Source organism: Tetrahymena thermophila, assembly GCF_000189635.1.
Source record: "Tetrahymena thermophila SB210 genomic scaffold scf_8254367, whole genome shotgun sequence".
In the NCBI taxonomy this organism is placed as follows: domain Eukaryota; phylum Ciliophora; class Oligohymenophorea; order Hymenostomatida; family Tetrahymenidae; genus Tetrahymena; species Tetrahymena thermophila.
Window position 1 is genome coordinate 207,403 of NW_002476151.1, and position 23,189 is coordinate 230,591.

General features: G+C 22.4%; 7 protein-coding genes across 7 annotated transcripts; 3 read left to right on the forward strand and 4 right to left on the reverse strand. All coding sequences in view use genetic code 6, as the record gives it.

The window, feature by feature from the left end:
* Positions 1-363: 363 nt before the first annotated feature.
* On the reverse strand, positions 364-1,437 carry TTHERM_00756360 (transmembrane protein, putative; the record flags this gene model as incomplete). The annotated part of the gene is made up of 1 exon (XM_001031751.2): positions 364-1,437. One exon carries the CDS (start codon positions 1,435-1,437, stop codon positions 364-366), a length of 1,074 nt encoding a protein of 357 aa, XP_001031751.2.
* A 1,472-nt stretch (positions 1,438-2,909) lies between these two features.
* On the reverse strand, positions 2,910-5,149 carry TTHERM_00756370 (hemolysin-III-like protein; the record flags this gene model as incomplete). Its single annotated transcript, XM_001031752.3, has 2 exons — positions 2,910-3,671; positions 4,466-5,149. 2 exons carry the CDS (start codon positions 5,147-5,149, stop codon positions 2,910-2,912), a joined length of 1,446 nt encoding a protein of 481 aa, XP_001031752.1.
* A 2,117-nt stretch (positions 5,150-7,266) lies between these two features.
* Positions 7,267-8,076, reverse strand: TTHERM_00756380 (hypothetical protein; the record flags this gene model as incomplete). Its single annotated transcript, XM_001031753.3, has 1 exon — positions 7,267-8,076. The coding sequence occupies one exon, from the start codon at positions 8,074-8,076 to the stop codon at positions 7,267-7,269; it is 810 nt and encodes a 269-aa protein (XP_001031753.3).
* A 914-nt stretch (positions 8,077-8,990) lies between these two features.
* On the forward strand, positions 8,991-9,725 carry TTHERM_00756400 (hypothetical protein; the record flags this gene model as incomplete). Its single annotated transcript, XM_001031755.3, has 1 exon — positions 8,991-9,725. The coding sequence occupies one exon, from the start codon at positions 8,991-8,993 to the stop codon at positions 9,723-9,725; it is 735 nt and encodes a 244-aa protein (XP_001031755.3).
* A 1,366-nt stretch (positions 9,726-11,091) lies between these two features.
* TTHERM_00756410 (afadin- and alpha-actinin-binding protein) lies at positions 11,092-15,027 on the forward strand (the record flags this gene model as incomplete). The annotated part of the gene is made up of 7 exons (XM_001031756.1): positions 11,092-11,211; positions 11,262-11,698; positions 11,777-11,990; positions 12,633-12,911; positions 13,104-13,410; positions 13,683-14,581; positions 14,812-15,027. The coding sequence occupies 7 exons, from the start codon at positions 11,092-11,094 to the stop codon at positions 15,025-15,027; spliced, it is 2,472 nt and encodes an 823-aa protein (XP_001031756.1).
* Positions 15,028-16,548: 1,521 nt separating this feature from the next.
* TTHERM_00756420 (hypothetical protein) lies at positions 16,549-19,029 on the forward strand (the record flags this gene model as incomplete). The annotated part of the gene is made up of 1 exon (XM_001031757.3): positions 16,549-19,029. The coding sequence occupies one exon, from the start codon at positions 16,549-16,551 to the stop codon at positions 19,027-19,029; it is 2,481 nt and encodes an 826-aa protein (XP_001031757.1).
* Positions 19,030-20,741: 1,712 nt separating this feature from the next.
* Positions 20,742-22,769, reverse strand: TTHERM_00756430 (transmembrane protein, putative; the record flags this gene model as incomplete). The annotated part of the gene is made up of 1 exon (XM_001031758.3): positions 20,742-22,769. The coding sequence occupies one exon, from the start codon at positions 22,767-22,769 to the stop codon at positions 20,742-20,744; it is 2,028 nt and encodes a 675-aa protein (XP_001031758.2).
* Between the last annotated feature and the right edge of the window lie 420 nt (positions 22,770-23,189).

Here is a 23,189-nt window from a genome sequence, read left to right on the forward strand (position 1 = left end):
CTTTTATTTATTTTAAAAAATTACCTTAATATGAAAGGGTGTTAGTATATGTAGACTACTTGCATTAATTTATGTAAACATAATTATTTTATAAATAGTTTTTATTAGTTTGAACAATGCTTATTAGATAAATAAAAAAATATCCATTATTTATTTTTAATTAAAAAAATTGCATGAGTTTATATAGATTCAATTAAAAATATATGTAATTAATTATATAGTATGTTTACAATTTTTTAATATAATATTGTTGATCAATTATTTTTTTTATAAAAATAAATGCAAATTTTAATTAAAATATACTAATCTAATAAAAATGTAACAAATACTTGCTTGTTTATATCATTTATTTTAATTATATTATCATTTTAGAAAATGTTCAGGATATTGCTAAAGTAAACAACCAAATCTTTACAAAATATTGGTTATATATGATATTCTTGATGTATATAATATTGTTGGTATGAAGCTTGTTATAATACCTATCAAACTTAGGCTTAAAAGAGTTTTTTATCTACCACTGTCAGTATTTTTAACAGATATAATGGTTGCAAGAAAAAAGATAACAAGATGCCCTATTATTTGAAGGAATCCAAAGCACTAAACCAATTTAAATCCTGAAAGATTGCAGTTAATAAGACAAGATAGTATTTGTCTTAATCCTAACAAATGAATTACGGTGGTCACTATAAAAATAGCTAAAAATCTATTGAAATCAGAACCTTTACCATTTTTAACTAAATAAACGAAAATGAGAGCGTAAAAAGTACAAAATAGTACTAAAGCTAATATATAATGAAACAAGATTCTTTTAGTATTTCTTAATAAACTCTAGTGTAATGTCTTACAGCATTAAACTACTTAACCGTTTTCTATTTAATCTTTTGTGTACATAGTATTTTTATGAACGAGAATTTGTGTTATATTATTTTCAACAAAATTACTTGATAAAAGATTAGTTTTTTATTCATAAGTTATTCCTGTGAAATCTAGCTACATAGATTGTTGTATTTATTTCATACAGGCTAGAAGTAATTTCCCTTGGTAGTCTTCATACGCCTAATCGAAAGAATTATTATCATCATAGCCATATCTATAATTAGGAGGAGGTTTAGGTAAATTTACAGGAAATCCTCCATCTACTCTATAGTTACAAAAAATCTCAGAAGCATTAGCTATATACCCAAAAAGAAAGTCTATTTAGCCTTCTTACTCGTTTCCATTAAATCTCGCTTCTACATCAATAGGGAAGATTTAATTTCCAGATTTCTTTACAACCTAAGCTACATACTAACTATTGTTATTTCTCTAATAATTCATTTACTGTTAAGGATAGTATACTTACTAAAAGTTAAAAATTTGTTAGTGAGTTTAAATAGGTTGATGTATTTCTTAATTGTAAATGATATTCTACTGTTCAGGATTGAAATTATTCATTTTCAATTATAAAATAGCTAATTTAAGTTTTTTGTTTTATTATTAAAATTACTAATTATTATGATGGTTTTTTTTTAGGTATTTAAATCTTGTGCCAAAGTGTAATTTTTAATAAAATTTAAACTGAATTCAGTTTTATATAGAAAAGTACTAATTCGACCTAATTAGATAATTATAATACGAGCTTTTGAAAAATATCCTTTTGGAACCACCAATTATAATCTTTTTAAATTAAACCATTAACAAATAAAAAAAACATTCAGCAATTTCACTAATAATTGCAATTTTGTAAATTGATATAAATAGATATTTATTTACACTAAAAACCTTCTTCCTTATATTTTAATATAAGCAATCCTATCAAAACCTAATTTATTCTTTTAATATTAAGATAGAAAAAAATATGAATAAAAAGATAATTTAAAAAATAACTTTAGAAGAACTTTTTAATATAAAAATTATAATAAAATTATTATTAATTTAAAAAAATTTTGAAATTTTACTCAGAAAATAATATTTAGTTGAAACCATTTTTACTTAAAATCAAGGTTGTTATTTTAGAAATCAAAGTATATCTATTTATATAGTTATCTAATTATCTATCTACTTTTACATTTATCAATCAATCTATTTTATCTTATCTAAAATAGACATTTCAAAATTAAATTTTTTTATAGAAAAATACAGAAATGAAACAAAATTGATGATTTCAGAATTACAATATTTTTAATAAACTACTTAATTAAATATAATAAAAACTATTTTCTATGATTTTATGCAATATAAAATTAATATTCCAAATATTCTTGATTACTTTCATAAATACAAATATAAAAAAGGCATTTTATTTTATTTCTTGCATTTGAATATTTCTTCTTTATTTTACATCAAAATGTGATCATCAAATTTATAATCATCAATATATTACGGTATTTTTAATCATAAATATATAATGGTATTTTTAATCATAAACATATTATGGTATTTTTAATAATAATCAAATTTATTCCAATCAAATATTTAAAAAATAGAAAATTTGTAATTAGCTATTTATGAACTTGGGTAAACAATTTATTTAATTGTTTAGTTAAATTATTTACAATTCTTTTGTTAACTATTAATAAAAATAAAATTAAGAAATTTTTATTTTAGCAGATAACTTCTTGTAAAAATGAAATAAAAGATTTATTAATAGAAAATGAAAAAAATTTTTGTTTTCAGCAAAATTTTATTAAATTAAACGCTTTAAAGTAGCAAAAACACACAATATACTATTTACTATAAAGAGTTTTACCATTAAGTAATATATTACTTCATAAATTTGTTTGTTTGAATACTTAAACAAATATATGAAAATTAATTAGTAATTTTAGCTTTAATTTCAATATTGTTATTGTTAAGTAAAAATAATAGTTTAATAAGATTTTTTTAAAAAGTCAAGTATTTATTATTTATTTATTTTTAGATTTTGCTCAATGGCTTGCTGGACATAAATTCATTTTTCTAGTGTAGAAGTTTATTAGAGAACCTACGTAAGTTAGGACAATAGCTAATAAAATTGAAATATGCCATAGCTAGTGAGAAGCTCCACAAATATCAAATTAGCCTGGCTTATATCTTTCAGGGCAACGGGTAGCATAAATAGTTAATCCACCAAGATAGCAGACTCCCATTAATCCATAGTAAACAAGACTATTACTGAATGAGAAATTACCGTTTTGGGTCAAGTAATAGAATTCATAGTAAATTAGATGGGCAATAGGAACAGCTGCAAAGATACCCAAGCTACCATACATAACTGATTTCATAGTGAAATATTTCTAGGTATGAATAAAATCTTACAAGGAGACAAAGAAAACAACTAATGAAGCTATTCCTATGCAAGCTAAGTAGAAATAACCCAATTCTAAATTGCAATAGAATCCATAATAAAAAATAGGGAAAGTAGAACCACTGATAAGAAGAGAAACACCAGCATAGTCCATTCTTAAGAATATCTTGTAGTATTAAGGATTTATTGCATGGAAAAGATGGAAAGCTGCTGAGCAAAGGAGACAAAGGAAAGCAGTGACTAAAAAGACAAAAATAGGCCATCTTGAAACATGGTTTTAGTTAGAATCAACTTTTTCATTGCCGTGCATGAAATCACTCATATGGAAATCTATCCAGTCGAATTCTTTTGAATCAATTTACTTGATGAGGTCATCTTTTAAGTCATTAATACCACTTAAAACCTATTTGATAATAAAATAAATTGAGTCTACATCTAAATTAAAAGATTTTAAAAGGTGATCATAGTTCAGTTGATAATTTACATATTTTTAACAAAAAAAAATTGATTTTGGTTTGACAATAATTTTTAAAAATTGAGAGTAAATCTTTATTTAACCCTTTTTTTAATTGATTATTTTTATTTATTTTGAGTTTTTAATTACTTGGTTAATTTACTTCTGTAATTATTAATTTTAGGCAAAAAATATCTCTACTGATAAGATTGGTTTGTAAAAATGCAAATATAAGGTTTGATTTCTAAATAATTATTAATAAGTTTCAAGGGTGGATTCTACTATTTTAAATTAAACTGAATCTTTCTAGAAGATTAATAAGAATAAATTTGTTATAAAATTTTATTCTTTTATTAACTTCTTGAAAATACTTCATTCAAATTTCATAAAATATATTAAAATATTGAGGAATACTTGAAAAAATTATGATTTATCTTTGAAAAATCAAGATTAAAATTTTTATTTTAAGTCAATTCTACATTTTTTTAAATGTTTTTAAGGTGGATGAAAGACTAACTATTACAATCAAATTTCCACTTTTAAATTAGAAATTGGTTGTAAATATACTCTTTCGCAATATTTCTTAACCAAAATCATTTAGGGAGATAAGAATTTTGTTAGAAAGGAAGTAAAAATAGGTTTGATTTAAAAAAAATATAATTAGAAGTAAATGAATATACTTTGTTATATTTTATAACAAGCTTTTCTTTAGAAATAAAATTAATTTTTAAAAATAAATTTACATTTTATTTAATTTCTTTCAACTTGTCAAGATCTGCATATTAGTAATAGTCTTATATGGAGAATTCCTTAATCTTGTTTACAATTTTATCAACATTTTCTTGATTGACCTCATTCTTAAGCTATGTTAATTCATTTAAAAGCGAGTTGAAATTCTGAACTACATTGTTTCCTATATCATTGTAATCTTTCTTAAAGCTTTCTAAATTTTCTAAGACTTTTTTGTTTAAACTTTCATCGAATTCCTTCAAGTCCTTGATGAGAGGTTCCAATTTATTTGTTACATTTTCTGCAAGTTTTTATTTGACACTAACAAAATCGATGTTTCCGAACGAAGTTGTGAGATAAATAATAAAAACAATAACTAAAATGGCACCTAAGAAGTGACTCCAAATATTCACAAGCTCATTGTGAACCATAAAGAGACTTTTAGTAATACTCTTGAAAGAGTTAAAGTTGATACGATATCCAGAAAGGATATACATATTATCTCTCACAAACTAAGGAGCTTAGATATATGGACCTATGTAATTTTTAATTCTATCAGATAAGTTGTTCTCTTCCATCTCAAAAGAGTGCTCACTCTTTTATTCATTATTCTCTTATTGTGTTAAAGCTTATTCTTCTTCTTCTTTATTAAGTTGAATCTCTCTTTTTTTTATTTAAGAGTGTACTTTGTTGACCATTTCTTCTAGATTTAATAAGCAATGAATTATTAGTTTGTTTTTTCTTTCTTTCTTGTTTTAATTCCTATTATATTGAATACAGATTTCTTTTCAAACTCAATATTTGATTTGTTTTTGATTTTTATTTATTTGATATTTTTAACTATTTTTGATAGAGATTTAAATCTTAATAAAATAATGAATACGAAATGCATAGTCATTGGATGTCACTTGATTGAGTAATAACTCTTATTATAATAATTGCTTTTTGTTTTGTCAATTTCCAAAAAAAACAAACCAAATGCGCTTTTAATATAAGTGTAAAGTAAAATCAGTACGCAGGAATATATATATATTTGTTTAAATAGTATAAAGGTAAATTAATTAAAATTACATATGTTCCTACACTTTTCAATTAATTATAAAATTTTAATTCACTCAACTCTATTTATTTTATTCCTCAAGATGTTTACATCAAATGTCAAAATTAAATTTTTCAAGAAAAACTTCATTTTGATGATGACTTGAAAATTGCTAATTTCAAAACTAAAATGACGACATTTAATTGTAAATTTTTTAGATAATTCTTTACAATTAAGAATAACTTTTTTGGAAATTAGATTAAGAATTTGTATTTAATAATATTAAATTTGTTAATTGTTTTTAGTTTGACAGTGCGTCATTTATGAAATCATAAATCACATACAAATATCAAATTTATAAACCATCACTTCATGATTATATATTTAATTAATAGAATTTCCAATCATTCTGAAAGAAAAATTAATTTAGTTCTATGATTAATTATTCATTAAAATAGTGTAGAAAGACAATGCTAAATATTCTAAATTCATTAAAATAAAATAGATTAATAAAAATATTTTGAGTAGCTCCAAAACTTATGTATGACTGGACTGACTAACTAACTAACACGTTTAACTATTTATAAACAAAGAGATAAAAGTATAAATTTAAAAATCACATTAAATACAATTATAATATTTGGTAAACATTTTTCTATTATATGAAATAGAATAATTCTCAAAATAATCCAAATTAATTTCAATAATTTAAGCCAATGATGATAAATTTCAATAAAATTTTGATAATTTATTGTTTATTTACCCTATTTATATCATTAAAAATTATATTAATTATTTTCTAATACATTTATTATCATTATAGCTATTCTCAAAGTACTATTAACACATAACACTTTTATTGAGTTGAAACTTAAAAAATCAAAATTTTGTTTTATCAATAAAACTCTATCTATATAAATAGCATTTTTTTCATTACATTAAGTTAAACGATTTTAAATATCTCAATAGCAATAATTTTTGTTAATTTTTATATCAATAGTACATATTAAAAATATCATGTTTAAAATCTATTTAATTAAAATTTTTTTATTTTTTAAAAAATTAAAGATCAAATTAGGTTTCAAATATTTAGGTATTTAAAAATAATAAAGTTGTTAAAAATTGAATCCTTGCTTTTGAAAGCAATTAGTCAATTATATTATTTTTTAGATTTAAATATTGCCAACCCATACTTCTTATTTTGTTATACATATAAAATGAAGCATCAATTCATATTTTTTTAAAAGCCTACCTATTATATTCTAAGGAGATAATAGTCTACAGATTTTTTTGACCATAAAGTAATTACCGTAGATTCTCCTTAATTAAGACACTAAAATTCAAAAATTTTAAAAATATTTAATTAAGACACTTAAGACACCATTTTTCAATCAAACATTTAAAAGTCGAGTGTCTTAATTAAGGAGAATTTACGGTATTTTTTTATTCATTCGATAAATTAATTTTTTTAAAAAGCAAAAGTTTATGCAATTGAGGGTTTAGGGTAATATTAATTTTGCAATTTTGTGTATAAATAATTGTATTTTGCATGAATTCAACCATAAACTATTTAAATAAATAAATGGTTTAAATGTCACGAGTATTAAATTTATCATTAAATATAATGGAAAAACTAATACAGATAAAATGTATGTAAAATTAATATTATCATGATAAAAATAAATTATAAATTGATAAGCAATAGATAGAAAAGTAACTGTAGTAAGTAAAATAAAGTGAATAATATTTATTGATTTTGTAAGTTTATCATATTGATCATTATTACAATATTTAGGGCTTCTAGAATTAAACAACATAATCATCTGTAAGAGTGAATTAGTATTTTTCTTATATTCTAGAATATATCTAATTGATATTTTCTCTACTCCTTGTTTATTAGTTATGATGATTTTATCTTAGGATTATGCAGACAATATATTGAATTAATATTTTATTTAGTGCTTCATTAGTAGTTATAAATTGTGGATCATACAAATTTGCTACAATTTAAAATAATTCAATCGCTATTTCTTCATTTGAAATTGCATATAGATTCAATAGCATCAAAGCAAGTATCTATTCTTCATCGTGCTCTTTTGAAAGAATAATCTCCATAATGTTAGTAGGAATGCATCTATTAGTTCCAGCAAGCAAATCATTCCATTATTTTTTACCAATTGATAAATCTAATACGCTTTTTTTTTACTCATTAGAGTTGGTGTTTTCTTAGGGAAGTTAATGCAAGTATTCTTAAAAATAGAAAGCAATATTATAAATTTTAGCATTAGGAGTTTTTAAAGCATATTCTGGATGATAGCTTTACATTTTTTAAAGTTAAATGTTTTTTTATTCTTCTAAAAAATGGTTTAAATATTCTTCAATAAGATGATTTGCGGTGAATTTCTTTTAATTATCTTCAATATATTATGTGATAAACTTGTTTATTTGGATTTCAGGATAAAGATATATGTAATTTTCTTTGATTCTAATTGTATTATCTAAATCAAACCTTCCTCCTCTATTCTGCTGATGTTGTTGCTACTGCTAGCTGTCAGACAACTACTGAAAAGTGTTTTATTTGGACATAATTTAATTTTTTAGAGAAAGCTGCTAACTATATTTATTTTTTAAGTTTAATTAATTACTTTCTTTTGTTTTTCTTTAAGATTTTATAAACTATTACATAGGTCTACAGATTTAAAAAAATTTCCAATTTAATCAGAACGCTATAATTATATTGAGTTCAATCTATTTTAGAATTTAGTTCTTAAAAGCAAAATTAAAGTTTTGGTGATTGAAGAAATAGGTAAACAAACAAATAATTATTTTAAAAAAATTATTTAAAATTTTTTTATTAATTTCATATGATTATTTGTGAATTTCATAAAGACATTGAAAAAAAAAAGAAATTATAAAATAATTAAAATTTTTATATTTTATAAATCGTGAATAAAATGAAATTTAATTAAAAAAATGGAGCAGAATTGCTAAATTTATTAGAAATAATTACTATTAATAAAGTATTTTTTAAAGATCTTTTTGGTTAAAAAAAATGTGGACACAAACATATCTTATTTTACAAGTTGTTAAAAAATAGAAGCAAAAATAGTTATTAGCAGTGCTTTTGTAATACTAATATTTGTGGTTTATCTAAGCTTTCGTTTTGAAGCATAAATTTAAAGGATCTTAGCAAATTTTGCATTAATTTAAAGGACCTTAGCAAATTTTGCATAAATTTGCTTATGTTTTAGTGGATAACTCATGAATTTTTTGATATGAATATAATGATTATAATAATATCTCAAAATTACATTTTGTTCATATATTCATTCTAACATCAATCAATTTATAAAAAAATAGAGTAAATTAAATTGAAAAAATTATCTATTTGACTGAGCAAAATAAATATAAATATTTGCAAAAGCAAATAAACTTGATTTAATATATATTAAAATAAAGAAATCTACTTTGCTAATTTTCTGATTGGATTTTTGAATTAAATGGGAGGTTGTACATCCTAAAATAAGAACACAATCCATCCTCTAAAAGAAAACAATATTCAAATTAAAAGCTCTAAGACTATTTATTGTAAGGAAATAGATTCAAATGAAAAATTGGCAATGGATAATCTTGATAACCTGCATAGCTAGGTTAATAATGTGATTGATGATTTTGAATAAGCTAAAGAAACTTTCCATACTAAATTGGAAAGTATTTTAGAGCAGAACTTCATATTTAACTAATTCTATAGTAAAATAAAACTCTTAAAGACTATTTGTAAGGAGTAGAATATCTAATAGCTCGAGATTTTGATTGAAGCAGTCCATAAAATACTTTAAAAGTTGCCTAAAATTGAAGGAAACATAAATTCTGTTAAAGAAAAACTTCAAATTGAATAAACAAAGTAAGAAAGTCCTCTTACCAACTAAATAAAGTATAAAATGCAATATAAAATAGATTAAATACATTTTGATGACTTTGCTAATGAAATAGCAGAATGGGATTCAATTTTGAAAAAGTACATAAACATCACTTACAAAGATATTAAAAACAAGAAAAGATTGTCGAACGAATCATGTTTTTAACCTTCTACTACTCTTACTTAAAGTTAGTAATCAAAGAGAAAGACTGTCATCATATAATAAAAAAATTAGAATTAACTATTTTAAAGTTAGGGTTATTTACCTTAAAATTAAACTCTATCTACCTTGAATTAAAGCTAGCATAACTTATGAGACATTTGATTTCTTTAATTTGTTACTTCTCTTTAAATTAAAAAAATTTTAAATGTTAGTACATGATAAAACAGACTTGCTTGCTCGTTTGATATAGCTTAAAACCTTAAAAACTGGCTAGTAACTTTTTACTTATTTTTTAACTCAAAAATTAATATCTTTCTTCACTAATAACAAACAAATCCCTCATAAATTTTCAACGAAACAATATTTATAAAACAATAATTAAAAAATTATAAGTCAAATTCTAAAAAAATGTATTAAAATATAATAAAATAAGCAAATAAATAAAATTAAAATATCAACTTAATTAGTTAAATTAATATATATAAATATATACATATGTACAATATTTTTTGAATTTATTTATTTATTATTTTCATATTCAAATATATAGAAATTTTTTAAGGCAAAGTAAATAAAAAATAAATAATTCTGATCTAATAAATTTATTTATTTATCTGCATTAATACTTTGGTATATTTTGTATTAAACAAAATTTTTGATTGTCTATAACTAAAATTACTTCATAAATACATATTTCTTATCTATTTATCATTCCATAAATAAACCTAAAATTTCATAAAAATAATTATTAATAAATGGCATAAATTATTTGAATTTTCGAATATATTTTGTAGCATTAATCTTTATAATCTTCACTGAAATATAATTTCTATTTTTCTATTCTATAATTACTTACCTAAATAATATATGGTAAATAATATATATTCAGTAAAGTAGTATCATAAATTTATAAGTTTATTTTGCTATAGAAATCTCTATTTTTATTAACAATTTTTGATAAACTAAAAAAATTATTAATAAAGCATAATAACCTATACAATTTAATAAAATCGTTAATAATATTAAAATTCATCAATATAATCAAAATATAAGATTAAAAATTATTTTAAGTATAACTAGTTTATGTAACCTTATAGTAATTTTATTAATTGCTGAAATTATTTTATAAGCTTTTGATATTTTTAAAATTTAAAATTAAAAAAAATAAATTTTTTTTAGTTTATTAATGATGATTTGAAGAGTTTCTTAGAATTATTATGATTTAGAATTAAAAATAATAAATAATATTCTAATTATCAAGTTTAAATGTTTCTTTGGAATCTAAATTTTAACCTTTAAAAATACTTAAATGTCATTATTAATTTAAATTCTTTTGAAATTTTAAAAAATAGATCTATTAAATTGTTAAAATTACATCAAAAAATTATTTATATAAGCCACTAATAATATTAATAGCTTCTGGAAAAATTTTAAAAGCCATTTTAATATTTATAATAAATAGTATTATTTATTAGCTATAGACAACAACCTTAAAGGCATAATCTTTATAAGATATTTCATGAGTTAAAGTAATATAGATTAATAGAATGATAGTGGAAATAAGCTATTACAAAGAGCCATTTTAAATAATAACAATTTATAATAAACTCCTAGTCCCTTACCTTTTTTCGATGATAGCGTAAATATATTAAAGCAGCTAACTAAATTTAACTTAATTTTTATATACAGCTGTTGTTTAACTAGGATCCATTTTAGTAGTATATACCAATAAGTGAAATCAAATAAGAAGACAACAATTTTTCAAAACTTTTAGAATCAAATAATCAATCATTAAATAATACTAGATCTTACTAGGAGATCAATGAATAAAAAAAAGTATAGCCATTTGAAAATTACAGTAATTAATCATAAAGCCAAATTTCAGATGGATTAGACTAAAATATTAATCACATGACTATATACTGCAATTAGAGCTTAAAAAGTTTTGGGTATAGCTAGCTAGGCAATCTAATTAATCCAAGATAAGAAGATATAATGTAAACTTTAAATTCAGTTTATGAATTACTATAGTAGAGGTAAAGGGACATGGAATTTAGAAGTTCAATAGCAGAAAAAAGCGCTAAATTAGAATAAAACTACAAAATATCCCAAGAAAAAAACGAAAAGTATGAATTAGAATTTTGATTTTAAACTCTATTTACTCTTCTCCATATTTAAATATACTAAAAATATAACAACAAAAGATATTAGGTTGAAGCAGCAAAGATGAAGAAATAAATTGGTAGCTTAGAAAATTAAATAACAACGATAGAAAGTAAAACAAAAAAAGACATACAAAAATTGACTTTAGAGAGAGATGAACTTTAGAAGAATCTACAAAAATTACAGTAAAAGTCAAATTAGATGTAAAATGAAATCAGGAAGAAAGAGAGCGAAACAAATAGGGTCAAAGAATAAGTAAAATTGAATTATCCTAATTGCTGACTAGAATAGTTTTTTTTGTATTTTAAATTATAAATTTAAATAAAATATCAAATAACAGTGAGAACAAATTAAAAATATTCTAAAGTATAAAAATTGTCAATTCTAATTACTTTTTTAGTATAAAAATTGTGAATTCTAATAACTTTTTAAATGATTGAATAGCTATTCGTTCAGTCATTCATCTCCACTCACTTACAAACTTACTAACAAAATGAGATAAATTTTAAAAAATAGATTTTTTTCTATAGGTTTCATCTACTATTTTTAAGTTAGTATCAATCAAATAGGAATTAGCTATTTAATTTCCAATAAAATAAAAATACTTCCCTCATAACTGAATATCAGCTACCATTTTTTTTGAAGGAATATTTTTTATATTTAATAAAATATAAGGATTAGAGTATTATAATTTATTTTTTGTTTAAAAAATATACGGATTAAAGATTTGTACTTTATTTTAAAATTTAATCAAGTATTTCAGTAAATAAATTAACAAAAAATAAGTGTAAGCAAAAAGTTTAGTGGTATTTAAATACTCTGTAAATAAATTAAAATTTAGTCAGTATTTACTAAATACCAAATATTTTACTATTTTCAATAAAAATATACTTATAGATGAAAAAATTGACATCTGATAAATTTGATAAAAACTCTGTGTTCAGAAACACAATCGATTTAATATCCTAACACGCTGGATGCAACAATACAAACAACAGCCAACACCCTCAAAAGCCTTGGAAAAATAATGCGAGTGAAGAATTTGCGGACTGTATAAACTAGCAAGCTATTCAATTTAACAACAAACTTTTATCCGAGAATCAGGCTTTTCGCAATACACTAATCTAGCTAAATAATGACTTAAATAACTTTATAAAATAGGCAAAAGAAGAATACGTAAGCTGATATTTAAATATATGAAAATGAATAGCAAATAAATAAATAAATAATAGAGATACTTTTTTTCTAAATTTTGAGTAATGAATACCAAAGAAAAATTTTATGATCAGAAACTATTCAAATATTTAAAATGAAATAGATATATTAGTATTGTAATGGAAATTAAACTTTAAAAATTTTATTAATTAGATACGTAAGAAGATTAAGGAAGAAGGAGACAAAGATGAAAATTTAAAAGATTATTACCAATAAAAACTGCCAGATATTGATTTGATCTACTTCAAAGATGATTGTTTAAATTTACCTTACGAAAGAGTAGGGTCTATGGTTGTTGATATTTTTAAGGAAAATTTTAAAGTTATAAAACTTTTTTTGGCTTCAATATCGTCATTAATATACAGCCACAACTATTACCATGAACTCGGTAAGGAATTAGATAAGATTAAAGAAAATCTTCTGAAAATAAGAAATAATATTGACGTCACTAAAATACTATGTAAGCGAATAGCATCAAATTAATTTCTTTAATATTTTTTCCATCTATTGTTTATCAATTTTGAAAGAAAAAAAATCAATTAATGATAAAATAGATGAGGGTGGGAATGTGCATAAGAGAAATCTTTTAAAGTATAAAAATAAATAATTAAGAGCTGAGATTTATTTTTTCTATATACATATTTTACTTTTTGGTGAAAAATTTATATTGCTTTTATTTACTTTTTGATCAATTATAATTTACTTATTATTTCATTTTAAATTAAAAAATAGTCACAGATAAATCAGTTTATCAATCATCCTACACAGTGGAGGGATTTGATAACAATAGTAATTTAAATTAGAAGAATGATGCAAAGAAAAACTATATTGAAATTACAGATTTTAAATAAGGAAATACTGAAGGTGATTATACCTTATAATCTAGCATTCCTCAAAACACAAGAACTTAATCCTCAAATAAATCCTTAGCTAAAAACACTATTAACATAATTAATAACAATACCAATTCAACTAACAATCCGAGTACACCTTCACTTTAAAAAAACTCCTCTACAGGTAGAAATGTATCACAGAACAGGGGATAGGCTCAAGATAAATAAAAAACTAACATAAGCAAATAAAACAATTAGAGTAACAACAATAATTAAAATAGCAATAGCTTAAATTTAATAAAAAAAGACTCCTAAGTGTAACAGAGCAGAGAAACTGATAATAAGATAGAAGAAAAATATTTGAATAGCTATAAAATTGAGTAAATGATCAAAGAAAAATTGAATGCACGATTAAAAACTCCTCTTCTCTAAACCACCTCTCAACAAAATTCTTCTCAAATGAAAAATGAAAATAAGATCAATAACGATGACATTAGCCAAATTAATAAGAACAAGCATTTAAGAGAGAATTTACTTTCAGATAGATCAAATTTAAATGAATTAGAGGCTTTTTTATCGAATTATTAATATGAAAATTTTAACTTTAATTAGGAGTCAGATAAAACCAATCACACAAACAATAATAACAACAACAATAATAACGATTTGAGTTTATCTTTTGTGAGCAGAGTCTCATTTCGAGACGTACCTTATGGAGGAATTGAATTTGATGAGAAAATGATAGAAGGGCTAGGAATAAATCACCGAGAAATTGTAAAAGGGGGAGTAGATCCCAAGGTAAAAATTTAACTTTTTCATATTTAATTCTTTTTTTATTGATAAATTAAATTATTAAAAGCAATATTTCGAATTAAGAACAATTTGGTTTAAAATATTTTTAATAGTTTTAAATTTTAACTTCATGAAAAGCAAAGCAAAGCAAGCATGCAAATGATAATTACTTGCAAACAAATTTTTCTGATTATAAAAAAATAATTATAAAATTTCTTAAAATTTAAATAAATTAGATACAATTTGACATGAAAAAATGGTAAAATATACTTAGTGCTAGCAGCAGCGATGCAAACTTATTAAATACATAAAATACACAAATATAATCTTAAAATGACCAAAAGTCCTCAGTAGTTTTAAAAGATTTGAATCAAGGTGGATAATAGCAACAGCATTTGCAAACTTTAAATGGGGTAGATGCTAATATAAATAGAAATGTAAGTAAAAAATGACAATCAAAAATAGTTGATTATTCAATTGGGAAAAGTAAATTTCAACAATTTGCATGATTAAAAATTGCTTGAAATTATATATTTAAAAATATGTCTAAAGGATTTTAAGAGTTTATTAGCTTTTGAGAGACTTAATTTACTATTTATCTATTAATACTAATTAATTAAAATAATAAATATCTAAGTGTTAAATTTCAAAACTTCAGACAAAAAGAAGTTAAAATAAATATAAATTTAGTTGGGAAAATTTCATTTGAATTCTTTATAAAATTATGTAATTTGTATTTATTTTTCTACTTTTGAAAAAAATTCCTTTGAAAATCTTATGCAATAATATCAATATCGTTTTGTTGTATTTTGTAGGTACACTCTTTTATTGTAAGAACAAAACCTATAAAATAAAAAATTTCCATAAATGGAAATGCAATATATTATGTTACTAAATTTGAATTTTTAAATTAAATTGGAAACGAAAATATATCCAAAACCACTGATAAAGGATGAATGAGGAGATTCTCTAATATAATGCCTCAATAGTCCACTTTCAAATTGTGTGGTAATTCTTAAAATCAATTATTAGGATTGATGAAAACATTTCTGGTTTATATTTAGATTGATTAATTAATTGAGTATGGAAGTAAAAACCCCAGAATTGAATGATATTTAAGGGATGATTTTAATTTATTTATCTTCATTAATTGTTATATTAATGCATTAAGGAATAATTAAATAAATTGCTTCAAGTTTTTTTTATACGGGTAGAGTAATTCAATAGTTTCTATTCATTTTAAACCTCATTAATACTGAAAAATCTTTTAACATTAAAAATAGATCTTTAAAGATCCAAGAAAATTTTAAATTTCAATTGAAGGATAAATACGGTGGCAATCAATCAGCTTTTAATTTTAGTTTTTTTTTAGTTTGAATAAACAAAATAAAAAATTTAAAATAACATAAGCGCATATAATAATAAAATTGAAATGTCTAATTATATAAAAGTTATAAAGATAGAATATTGAAAAATAATTACTTCATGATAATCAAATCAATATTTTTTAGAATCAATAGAAGTACTTTATAGTAAAAGATAACAAACAAACAAACAAACAATAGTGAATCAAGTTATATTTAATATATTACAAAACTAAGTAATTCTTCTAACAATTACACAATTTGTAATTATAATCTAAACAGAAAGCTAAGGAAGTGTTGTAAAATTTATTAATTTGTTTGTGATAACAGCGGTATTTTGTAATTTACTTTTTATATTTAGAAGCAACTAATATCTAAATCAAATTAAGAAAAGAAGAAAAACAAAAAATCATAAATATCTTAAAAATAAAAAAAAACAAAAATTTGATAATCGTATTGTTAAGAAAGATCAAAGAAAGAAACAAATCTTAACAATCATAAAATTTTAATATAATTTCTTGATATTTTTTTTCATAAGAAACTATAATAACAACTATTTATTACTTTCTTAAGTTAAGATAAAAAAGTTGCTTGCCATCAAATAAAAAAATGTAGGAGGACTTTCCATGCTAAATAGGACAAGACTCATATTAAATGCATATTGAGCCTGATGAGATAACTTCATAAATACCAATAAATCCTACTTAAACAAGATTTAAATCCCTTAGGAGCCATATTAATGAGGTAGAAATCCCTAAAAACTAGAAGGCAATAGTCTAATTAGATAATAATATTAGCCTTTACCTCGATGTAAAGCACTCTTTACAAGAAAACTCTTCATTTTAAAACGATCCTTTCACCTACTTAGCTCATAACAGTTAAGGTTTATAAGGAATTAATAATGAAATAGACTTGGTAAGAGTATCAGTTGGGACATAATTTGAATTGAAAGATAATATATTTACATCAGTAGTAGTTATCTAAATTAAAGACTAAATTTACAATATTATCAGCAATATGTCATTCATTAACTAGTTAGAAAATTCTTAAACATAAGATAAATCCTAAGAGCTCTCTCTTACAAAGTAAAATCTACAAAGTCTTCCTGATGATTCTGGTAAAATTAAACTTAAGTAAATGCAAAAAAGAAAAGGTAGTGATAATTCGAATGATTCAGATGCAACTCAACCTGTGATTAGCGCTTAAACTGAAGTATTACTGAATGCAGGAATTTACAATTGCACTAAATGTGGGGCTGAAAATAAAATTTAATTGAATGATAGTATATCAAACTTTTAATAAAACATTTAATAAACTAACGTAAATTTGGTATCTTAAGATCTAAGTTAAATTAATAGTTAATTAACTGAATAGTAATCAAATGGGATTCCTAAATAATAAAAGATGGAAAACTAATTTCCTGAAGAAGATAAAGGAATTTTTTCCAACAAAATTAAGAGAGTGAGAAAACAAGCTTTAAGAAGTGATTAGAGCTACAGCTAAGAAATTAATAATAGAATAAATGAAAAATCTAAGAGTCCTTTAAATAATTAAATAAACATCAAATCAGAAATAATAGATTAAGACAATAGATCATCTCTTGATTAATAAAGTAAAAGTGAGTTGATTCCTACCTAACAATTATAAATTGAAGAGCCGTATAAATACTAAGATTATTTAATTCGAGACTTTTGTTAAATCTATGAATAAATTCTAGAAAAGCAAGAAAGGGGAAGTTAGGGCTCAATATAATTGCCTAGTGAAAGTAAAAAATTCAATTCTGATACAAATCAGTTGTAAACAGATTCTAATTATCATTAATTATATTAAATTGGTAAGTCATCATAAATTTGTGGTTAAAATTACTCGAGCAGAAATAATCCAATTATCTCAGATATGTTTATTAACCAAGGAGCATAGATTTCTCAATAATAAAATTCCTCTTAGTCTATTCTATTAAAAGATGATTAAATATCAGACCAATTATTTTTATTAAATAAATCTAAAAAAAAGAGATTAAGCAGTATTTCTAATCAAAGTGTTATCAGTAACCATCGATAAAATAACTCAAAAGTGATGTCAGACATTACAAACTTTGATAATATTCCTTCTTTTTCATGCACATCGCTTGCCTCATCTCCTATTTTGAACTCCTAGAATGCTAAAATTCTCTCTTAGAATAATTAAATAAAGCTCTATGAAAGTAATTAGAGCAATCACTCTGACTCATTCATTCAAACTGATAGCGAATTATAAAAGGAAAACGAAGTCTCTCTTTTGAACACTCAACTTTCTTTTGATTAAAAGCAACATGAATTATTCCACAATTCAGATGGAGGGGGAGATGAAGAAATATTTACTGATGAATTTATTGCCAAAGCTGATAAGAAAAATGTAGTCAAAAACTTTGTTAAAGCTTTTATGTCTGAAGTAAAAAAAGACGAAAGCATATTGAACACTTTAGATGAATTTAATCAAAAGGATTCAAAGAAATTTTCTTATTCTTAAAAACTCAAAAAATTCTAAAACTATATGAAGAAATCTAAGTTTAATAATTTGTTTATAAAGCAACTAATAAGCAACAGCGAATACTCATCAATATTTTAATCATTTTTACTAAATAAAGCTGATGACTGGCTAACTAATTCTAATGTTTAAGATAAAGAAACCCATAGAAAATTACTCAAATTCTTTTAATAAGCTATACACGATGAAGATCTACTGAATAAGCTTAAAACCTTAAAAAAAAGTAAAAGAAATCCTAATTCATCTAGCCTAAAAGCCAACTAAAACACTCAAAGCATAAATTCTGTGAAGACCTTAGCTTCTTCTTAAAGAATACCTCCTTTTTCAAATATGTCTTCACAGTTGAATGAAATAGAATATTATAAAAATGAAGAAAAAAGTATGAGCTAGCTTCCAGATGGAGAACTTCTGTAATCTGATAGCAAAATAAATATAGAAGAATAAAAAGATGAATACATATAGACCTAAAATGCTATTCCAAGCATATAATAAGCACTGAACGGTATCCAAATTAGTAACCAATATTACCTAATTTAATAACACGAAAATAAAAACAACCCTTGATTTCAATTATAACAAATAATTTTACAGCTAGTAAAAATTCATAAATATATCATTTATCAATTAACCAAGCAACCAACCTCTTACTTAAATATTTAATTAACAATAAATGCAATGAAAACTCTAATAAAAAATTTATTTAAATGTGTGTGATTAAAATATATAAATCAAATAATAAATTAATAAATGTAAATCAAATAAATATAAAAATTATAAATAAATTCATTTAAGCTAATTAAAAATTTTGACAAATTAGAATTTATTCTTATTTTATTGATTGAATAAAAAAACTAATAAAATAAAATATAAAAAAACAAACAAACAAACAAACAAACAACCTATGTTTTAGTTTATATTTTGTTTTAAAAATATCTTTCTATATGTTTGTTTATCTGTGTTTCAATTAAAATTTCTGAAATTAATTAATTAATTTTCCAAATAATTCCAATGAATTGATTTATTTTATGTATTTTAATCAAAAATTTATTGTATTTTTTATTTTTTTACTTTTACAATCATAATCAATTAATCAATCAATTTAATTTTCCCAAAAAATTTTTTAGTTCTTTTTTCCTATTTTTAACAGTTAATATAATAATTACTATAAAATTAATCCTTTTAATTTAAAATTAATCTTTTTAATTAAAAATTAAAATAATTCTCTAGAAAGGCTAATCTTTATCTTCTATAACTAATAACTATTAGAATTTCAGATTTATTTCTATGCAGAAAATTAATATTAATTTTATGTAAAATATCTAAAAATTCAAGAATATTTATTTTTAAAAATGTTAGATTAAATGATGTGAAAAGTATTTAATTAAATACTATTAAAACAAGTAACTAAATATCTTACTAATTAAACTAAATATAATTTTATAATATAAAAATGTCAATTCAATTTTTATGATTGACATAATTTGATTTATTTATTAAAGAAAAAATATTTTTCTATTGAAATATTGAAATATATGTAAAAGGTGAAAATAAATAATTACACTAAACATTCTTTAATATTAAAATGTATATATAGTCCAGTATGTATAATCATTTAATAAAATAGCATTTTTATTTTAAATTAAATAGAACCATTTAATTTGATGATTAAGAAGATTATATTTACTTTTATAATATTTTATTTATTTTTAAACAATAAATAATTTATCTATATATATATTTAAATGGAATTTCTATAACTTTAAGTAGAAAAGCAAATAAAAGTAATCTTAAATCATTAGAATATCTTCCTTCTTTTAAAATTAATAATTAGTGAATATAAAGTTTATAGTAATTTTTCTTTCTTTCTTAAATGTAATCAAGTTGTATTAAAATATTGATTTATATTTGGGATTTCAATAATAAAGTGACTTATTTCTAATTAATCTGATAAAATTCCACACTTGTCAAAGAAAAGATTCTCTGACTCGCCAATTTGAACTGTCTAGCTAGCTCTTCAACTGGAGAAATTTCATAATACAATATAATTGAAAAAAAAAGTTATTTTTAATTTTTTTAGGTTAATTTGTAATATAATAAAAAATAAAGAAAGAATGAACAGAAATATTAGCATAAAAATATTTAAATAATAACTCTTTTTTAATTTATTAATTATTTGTATATTTATAAAATTATTAATGTTGAAGTAACCTAAAATGTATTCAAATAAACATATATAATAAAATAGATAAACGAATAATGAATATTTTAATTTTAATTCATGATGATGGATTAAGAGCTTCTCCTTTGAACATACTTATGAAAGCTGGAACTATCTAAGGTGCTATTGATATTAAACCAACCGATAAGGTGAGCAAAGATTCCTAGAAATCAAGTTTCAATAGATTAAGTACTTTGTAGCAAATTTATTTAGAATCTATTTCAATCTAAGATTTAATTCTTTGAAAACTTTTTAAGTTATTTTTTAGCATTTTTTGTTACAAATTCTTTTCTTCTGCATTACTGTAAACTTTACCTAAAAATTCTAATCTTCTATCAATATAAAAGCGAGAAAGGAATTTAATTTTTGCTATAATTAAGTCATAACAAGTTATCATAAATGCCCTACTTGGGTCTTATGTAAGCTGTCTTGACATTAATTGAGCATCTTCAGGATCCTCAAACATAACTTAAGTTCTTTAGGGCAAAGGTTGCATTTTATTTTTTGAAACTATTGAGAGAGTTGCTTATGATATTTATTTTTACTAGAAATTGTAATCATACATTTATATAAGATCTTAGTAAATTCCAATTAAAGTATCTATATTATCTCCTGCTTCTTCAATAGTCTCATTATATTTACTTCCAAAGTAGAATCTAAACAGAAGAAAGACATTCAATATCAAAAAGTTAAAAATAGATGAAATAATTATTATAGGATTTAGAAAAACTGAGTTCTTATCAAAGAAGAGATCGAATTCAAAAAACTTGGCAAGTATAATATTCAAAATGAATAAATAGTAAATGAAGATACAGCAATAGCACATTTCAAATTTTTTATACATGCCTTAGAAAAAGAGATAAATAGCTCTACGCGAATTATCCCAAGTTTCCAGGCTTATGCATGAGGTAACATCTAACAGTTTTGTATAGTCGTTCTCAATTTCTATATCAGTAAATTTAATGCAGTCATTAATACTATTAGACATGATTGTCTTTCTACGTAAGTCTTAGTTGCTAAGTAATATGTTGAAGCAGTAAATTTCATTTATGTTGAATAATGTTATTGCTAGAAGATAGAAAATATCATCTGTGTCAAATGGAATATTTATGTAAATAAATATTAAACAACTGAAAATTTTTGCTAGAGACAATAATTGAGTAGTTACAAATTAAACAAAATGAGTTCCTAATATCTAATTTTAACCCTACAAAAATTGGTAGCCAATCAACTCAAGAGTTAGTGGATTTTTAATATCTGTCTGAATTGTATTAAATCTCTGTATTTGAAGGTCTACTTCTAATTTAGAATTCATGATATCAAGATATTCTTGCTTCCAGTTATCTTCAATACGTGATACATCCATATAAATATCACTATCTCTCTATTTATCAATAAGGTCTAACACAAGACCGTTTTGGCTGCCAGGATCGAAGATGGAACATACATTTTTCCATGTTAACTTTAAATCTTATTGTTTTGTGAGTTTAATAATGCTAAAGACTAAGATCTTGGTAAAAAATAAAAAGAAAGCATCGAAAAACAAAATGCCGTAAAAATCCCTTTAAGTCTAATGTATGCCTGTAATAGTAAAGTAAACAATACACAGGACGCTGCTAGCAAAGATGATCTAAACTATTGGATTGATAAATTTTTTTACAAATGCGTGAATTGTGCATTTTTTTTAGCAAGGGTAAATAAAACCAGTCAAGAAAGTGTATATACTTTTTAAAATAATTAGAGGATACGTTAGAACAATGTTTACAATCAAGGAGATTATAACAGTAAAAACTATTGTTGACGTTCCTTCAACTAATTGTTGAGTTTTTTGTACCAATCTTGCAGATTTTGGTGATTTTGGGTTTTATTATACTTGGAGAGTATTGCCATACATAGAAGTGAAATTTGTTTTGACATCTTAAAGATTGGATTAGTAGCTCTAGCTACCTCTTCCATGTGGGGTTCTTTTAGTTTTTTCAGAGAAATCAGGCTCTTATTCAATAATTTCAGCTAGGCTCTCTATTTCATCCTAGTCATCCTTAAACTCAAAGATGGGTTAGTTTTTTCTTAATGTTGGCTAACTCATCCTAATTATATAATTTGTTTATTGCTTTTTATTTGTTTATTTAAAACGAATATCTTAATTCTAATAAAAAATAAAAAATTGTGCGATTTTTTATTCTGCCTTATATTTTCTATTATCCTTTTTACTTTTAAAAACTAAAATGCAATAAATCTATTAAGGTATTTAGAATTATCATTTTTTATTTTAAGATATCTTATATCAAATAAATAAGTAGATTAAATTGCAAACAAACATACTTGATATTTTCTATCTCTGCATAATTCAGGTGATTTATTTTTATGTAAATTCCTTTCAAAGATAAAATCAATCTAAGCTAATATATATTTTTTACTTTACCAAAGTTGAATATATTTTGTGTATTTTAACTTTAAATTATTAAAAAATACCTTGTTTACAGAAATTTCTATTACAATTTTCACA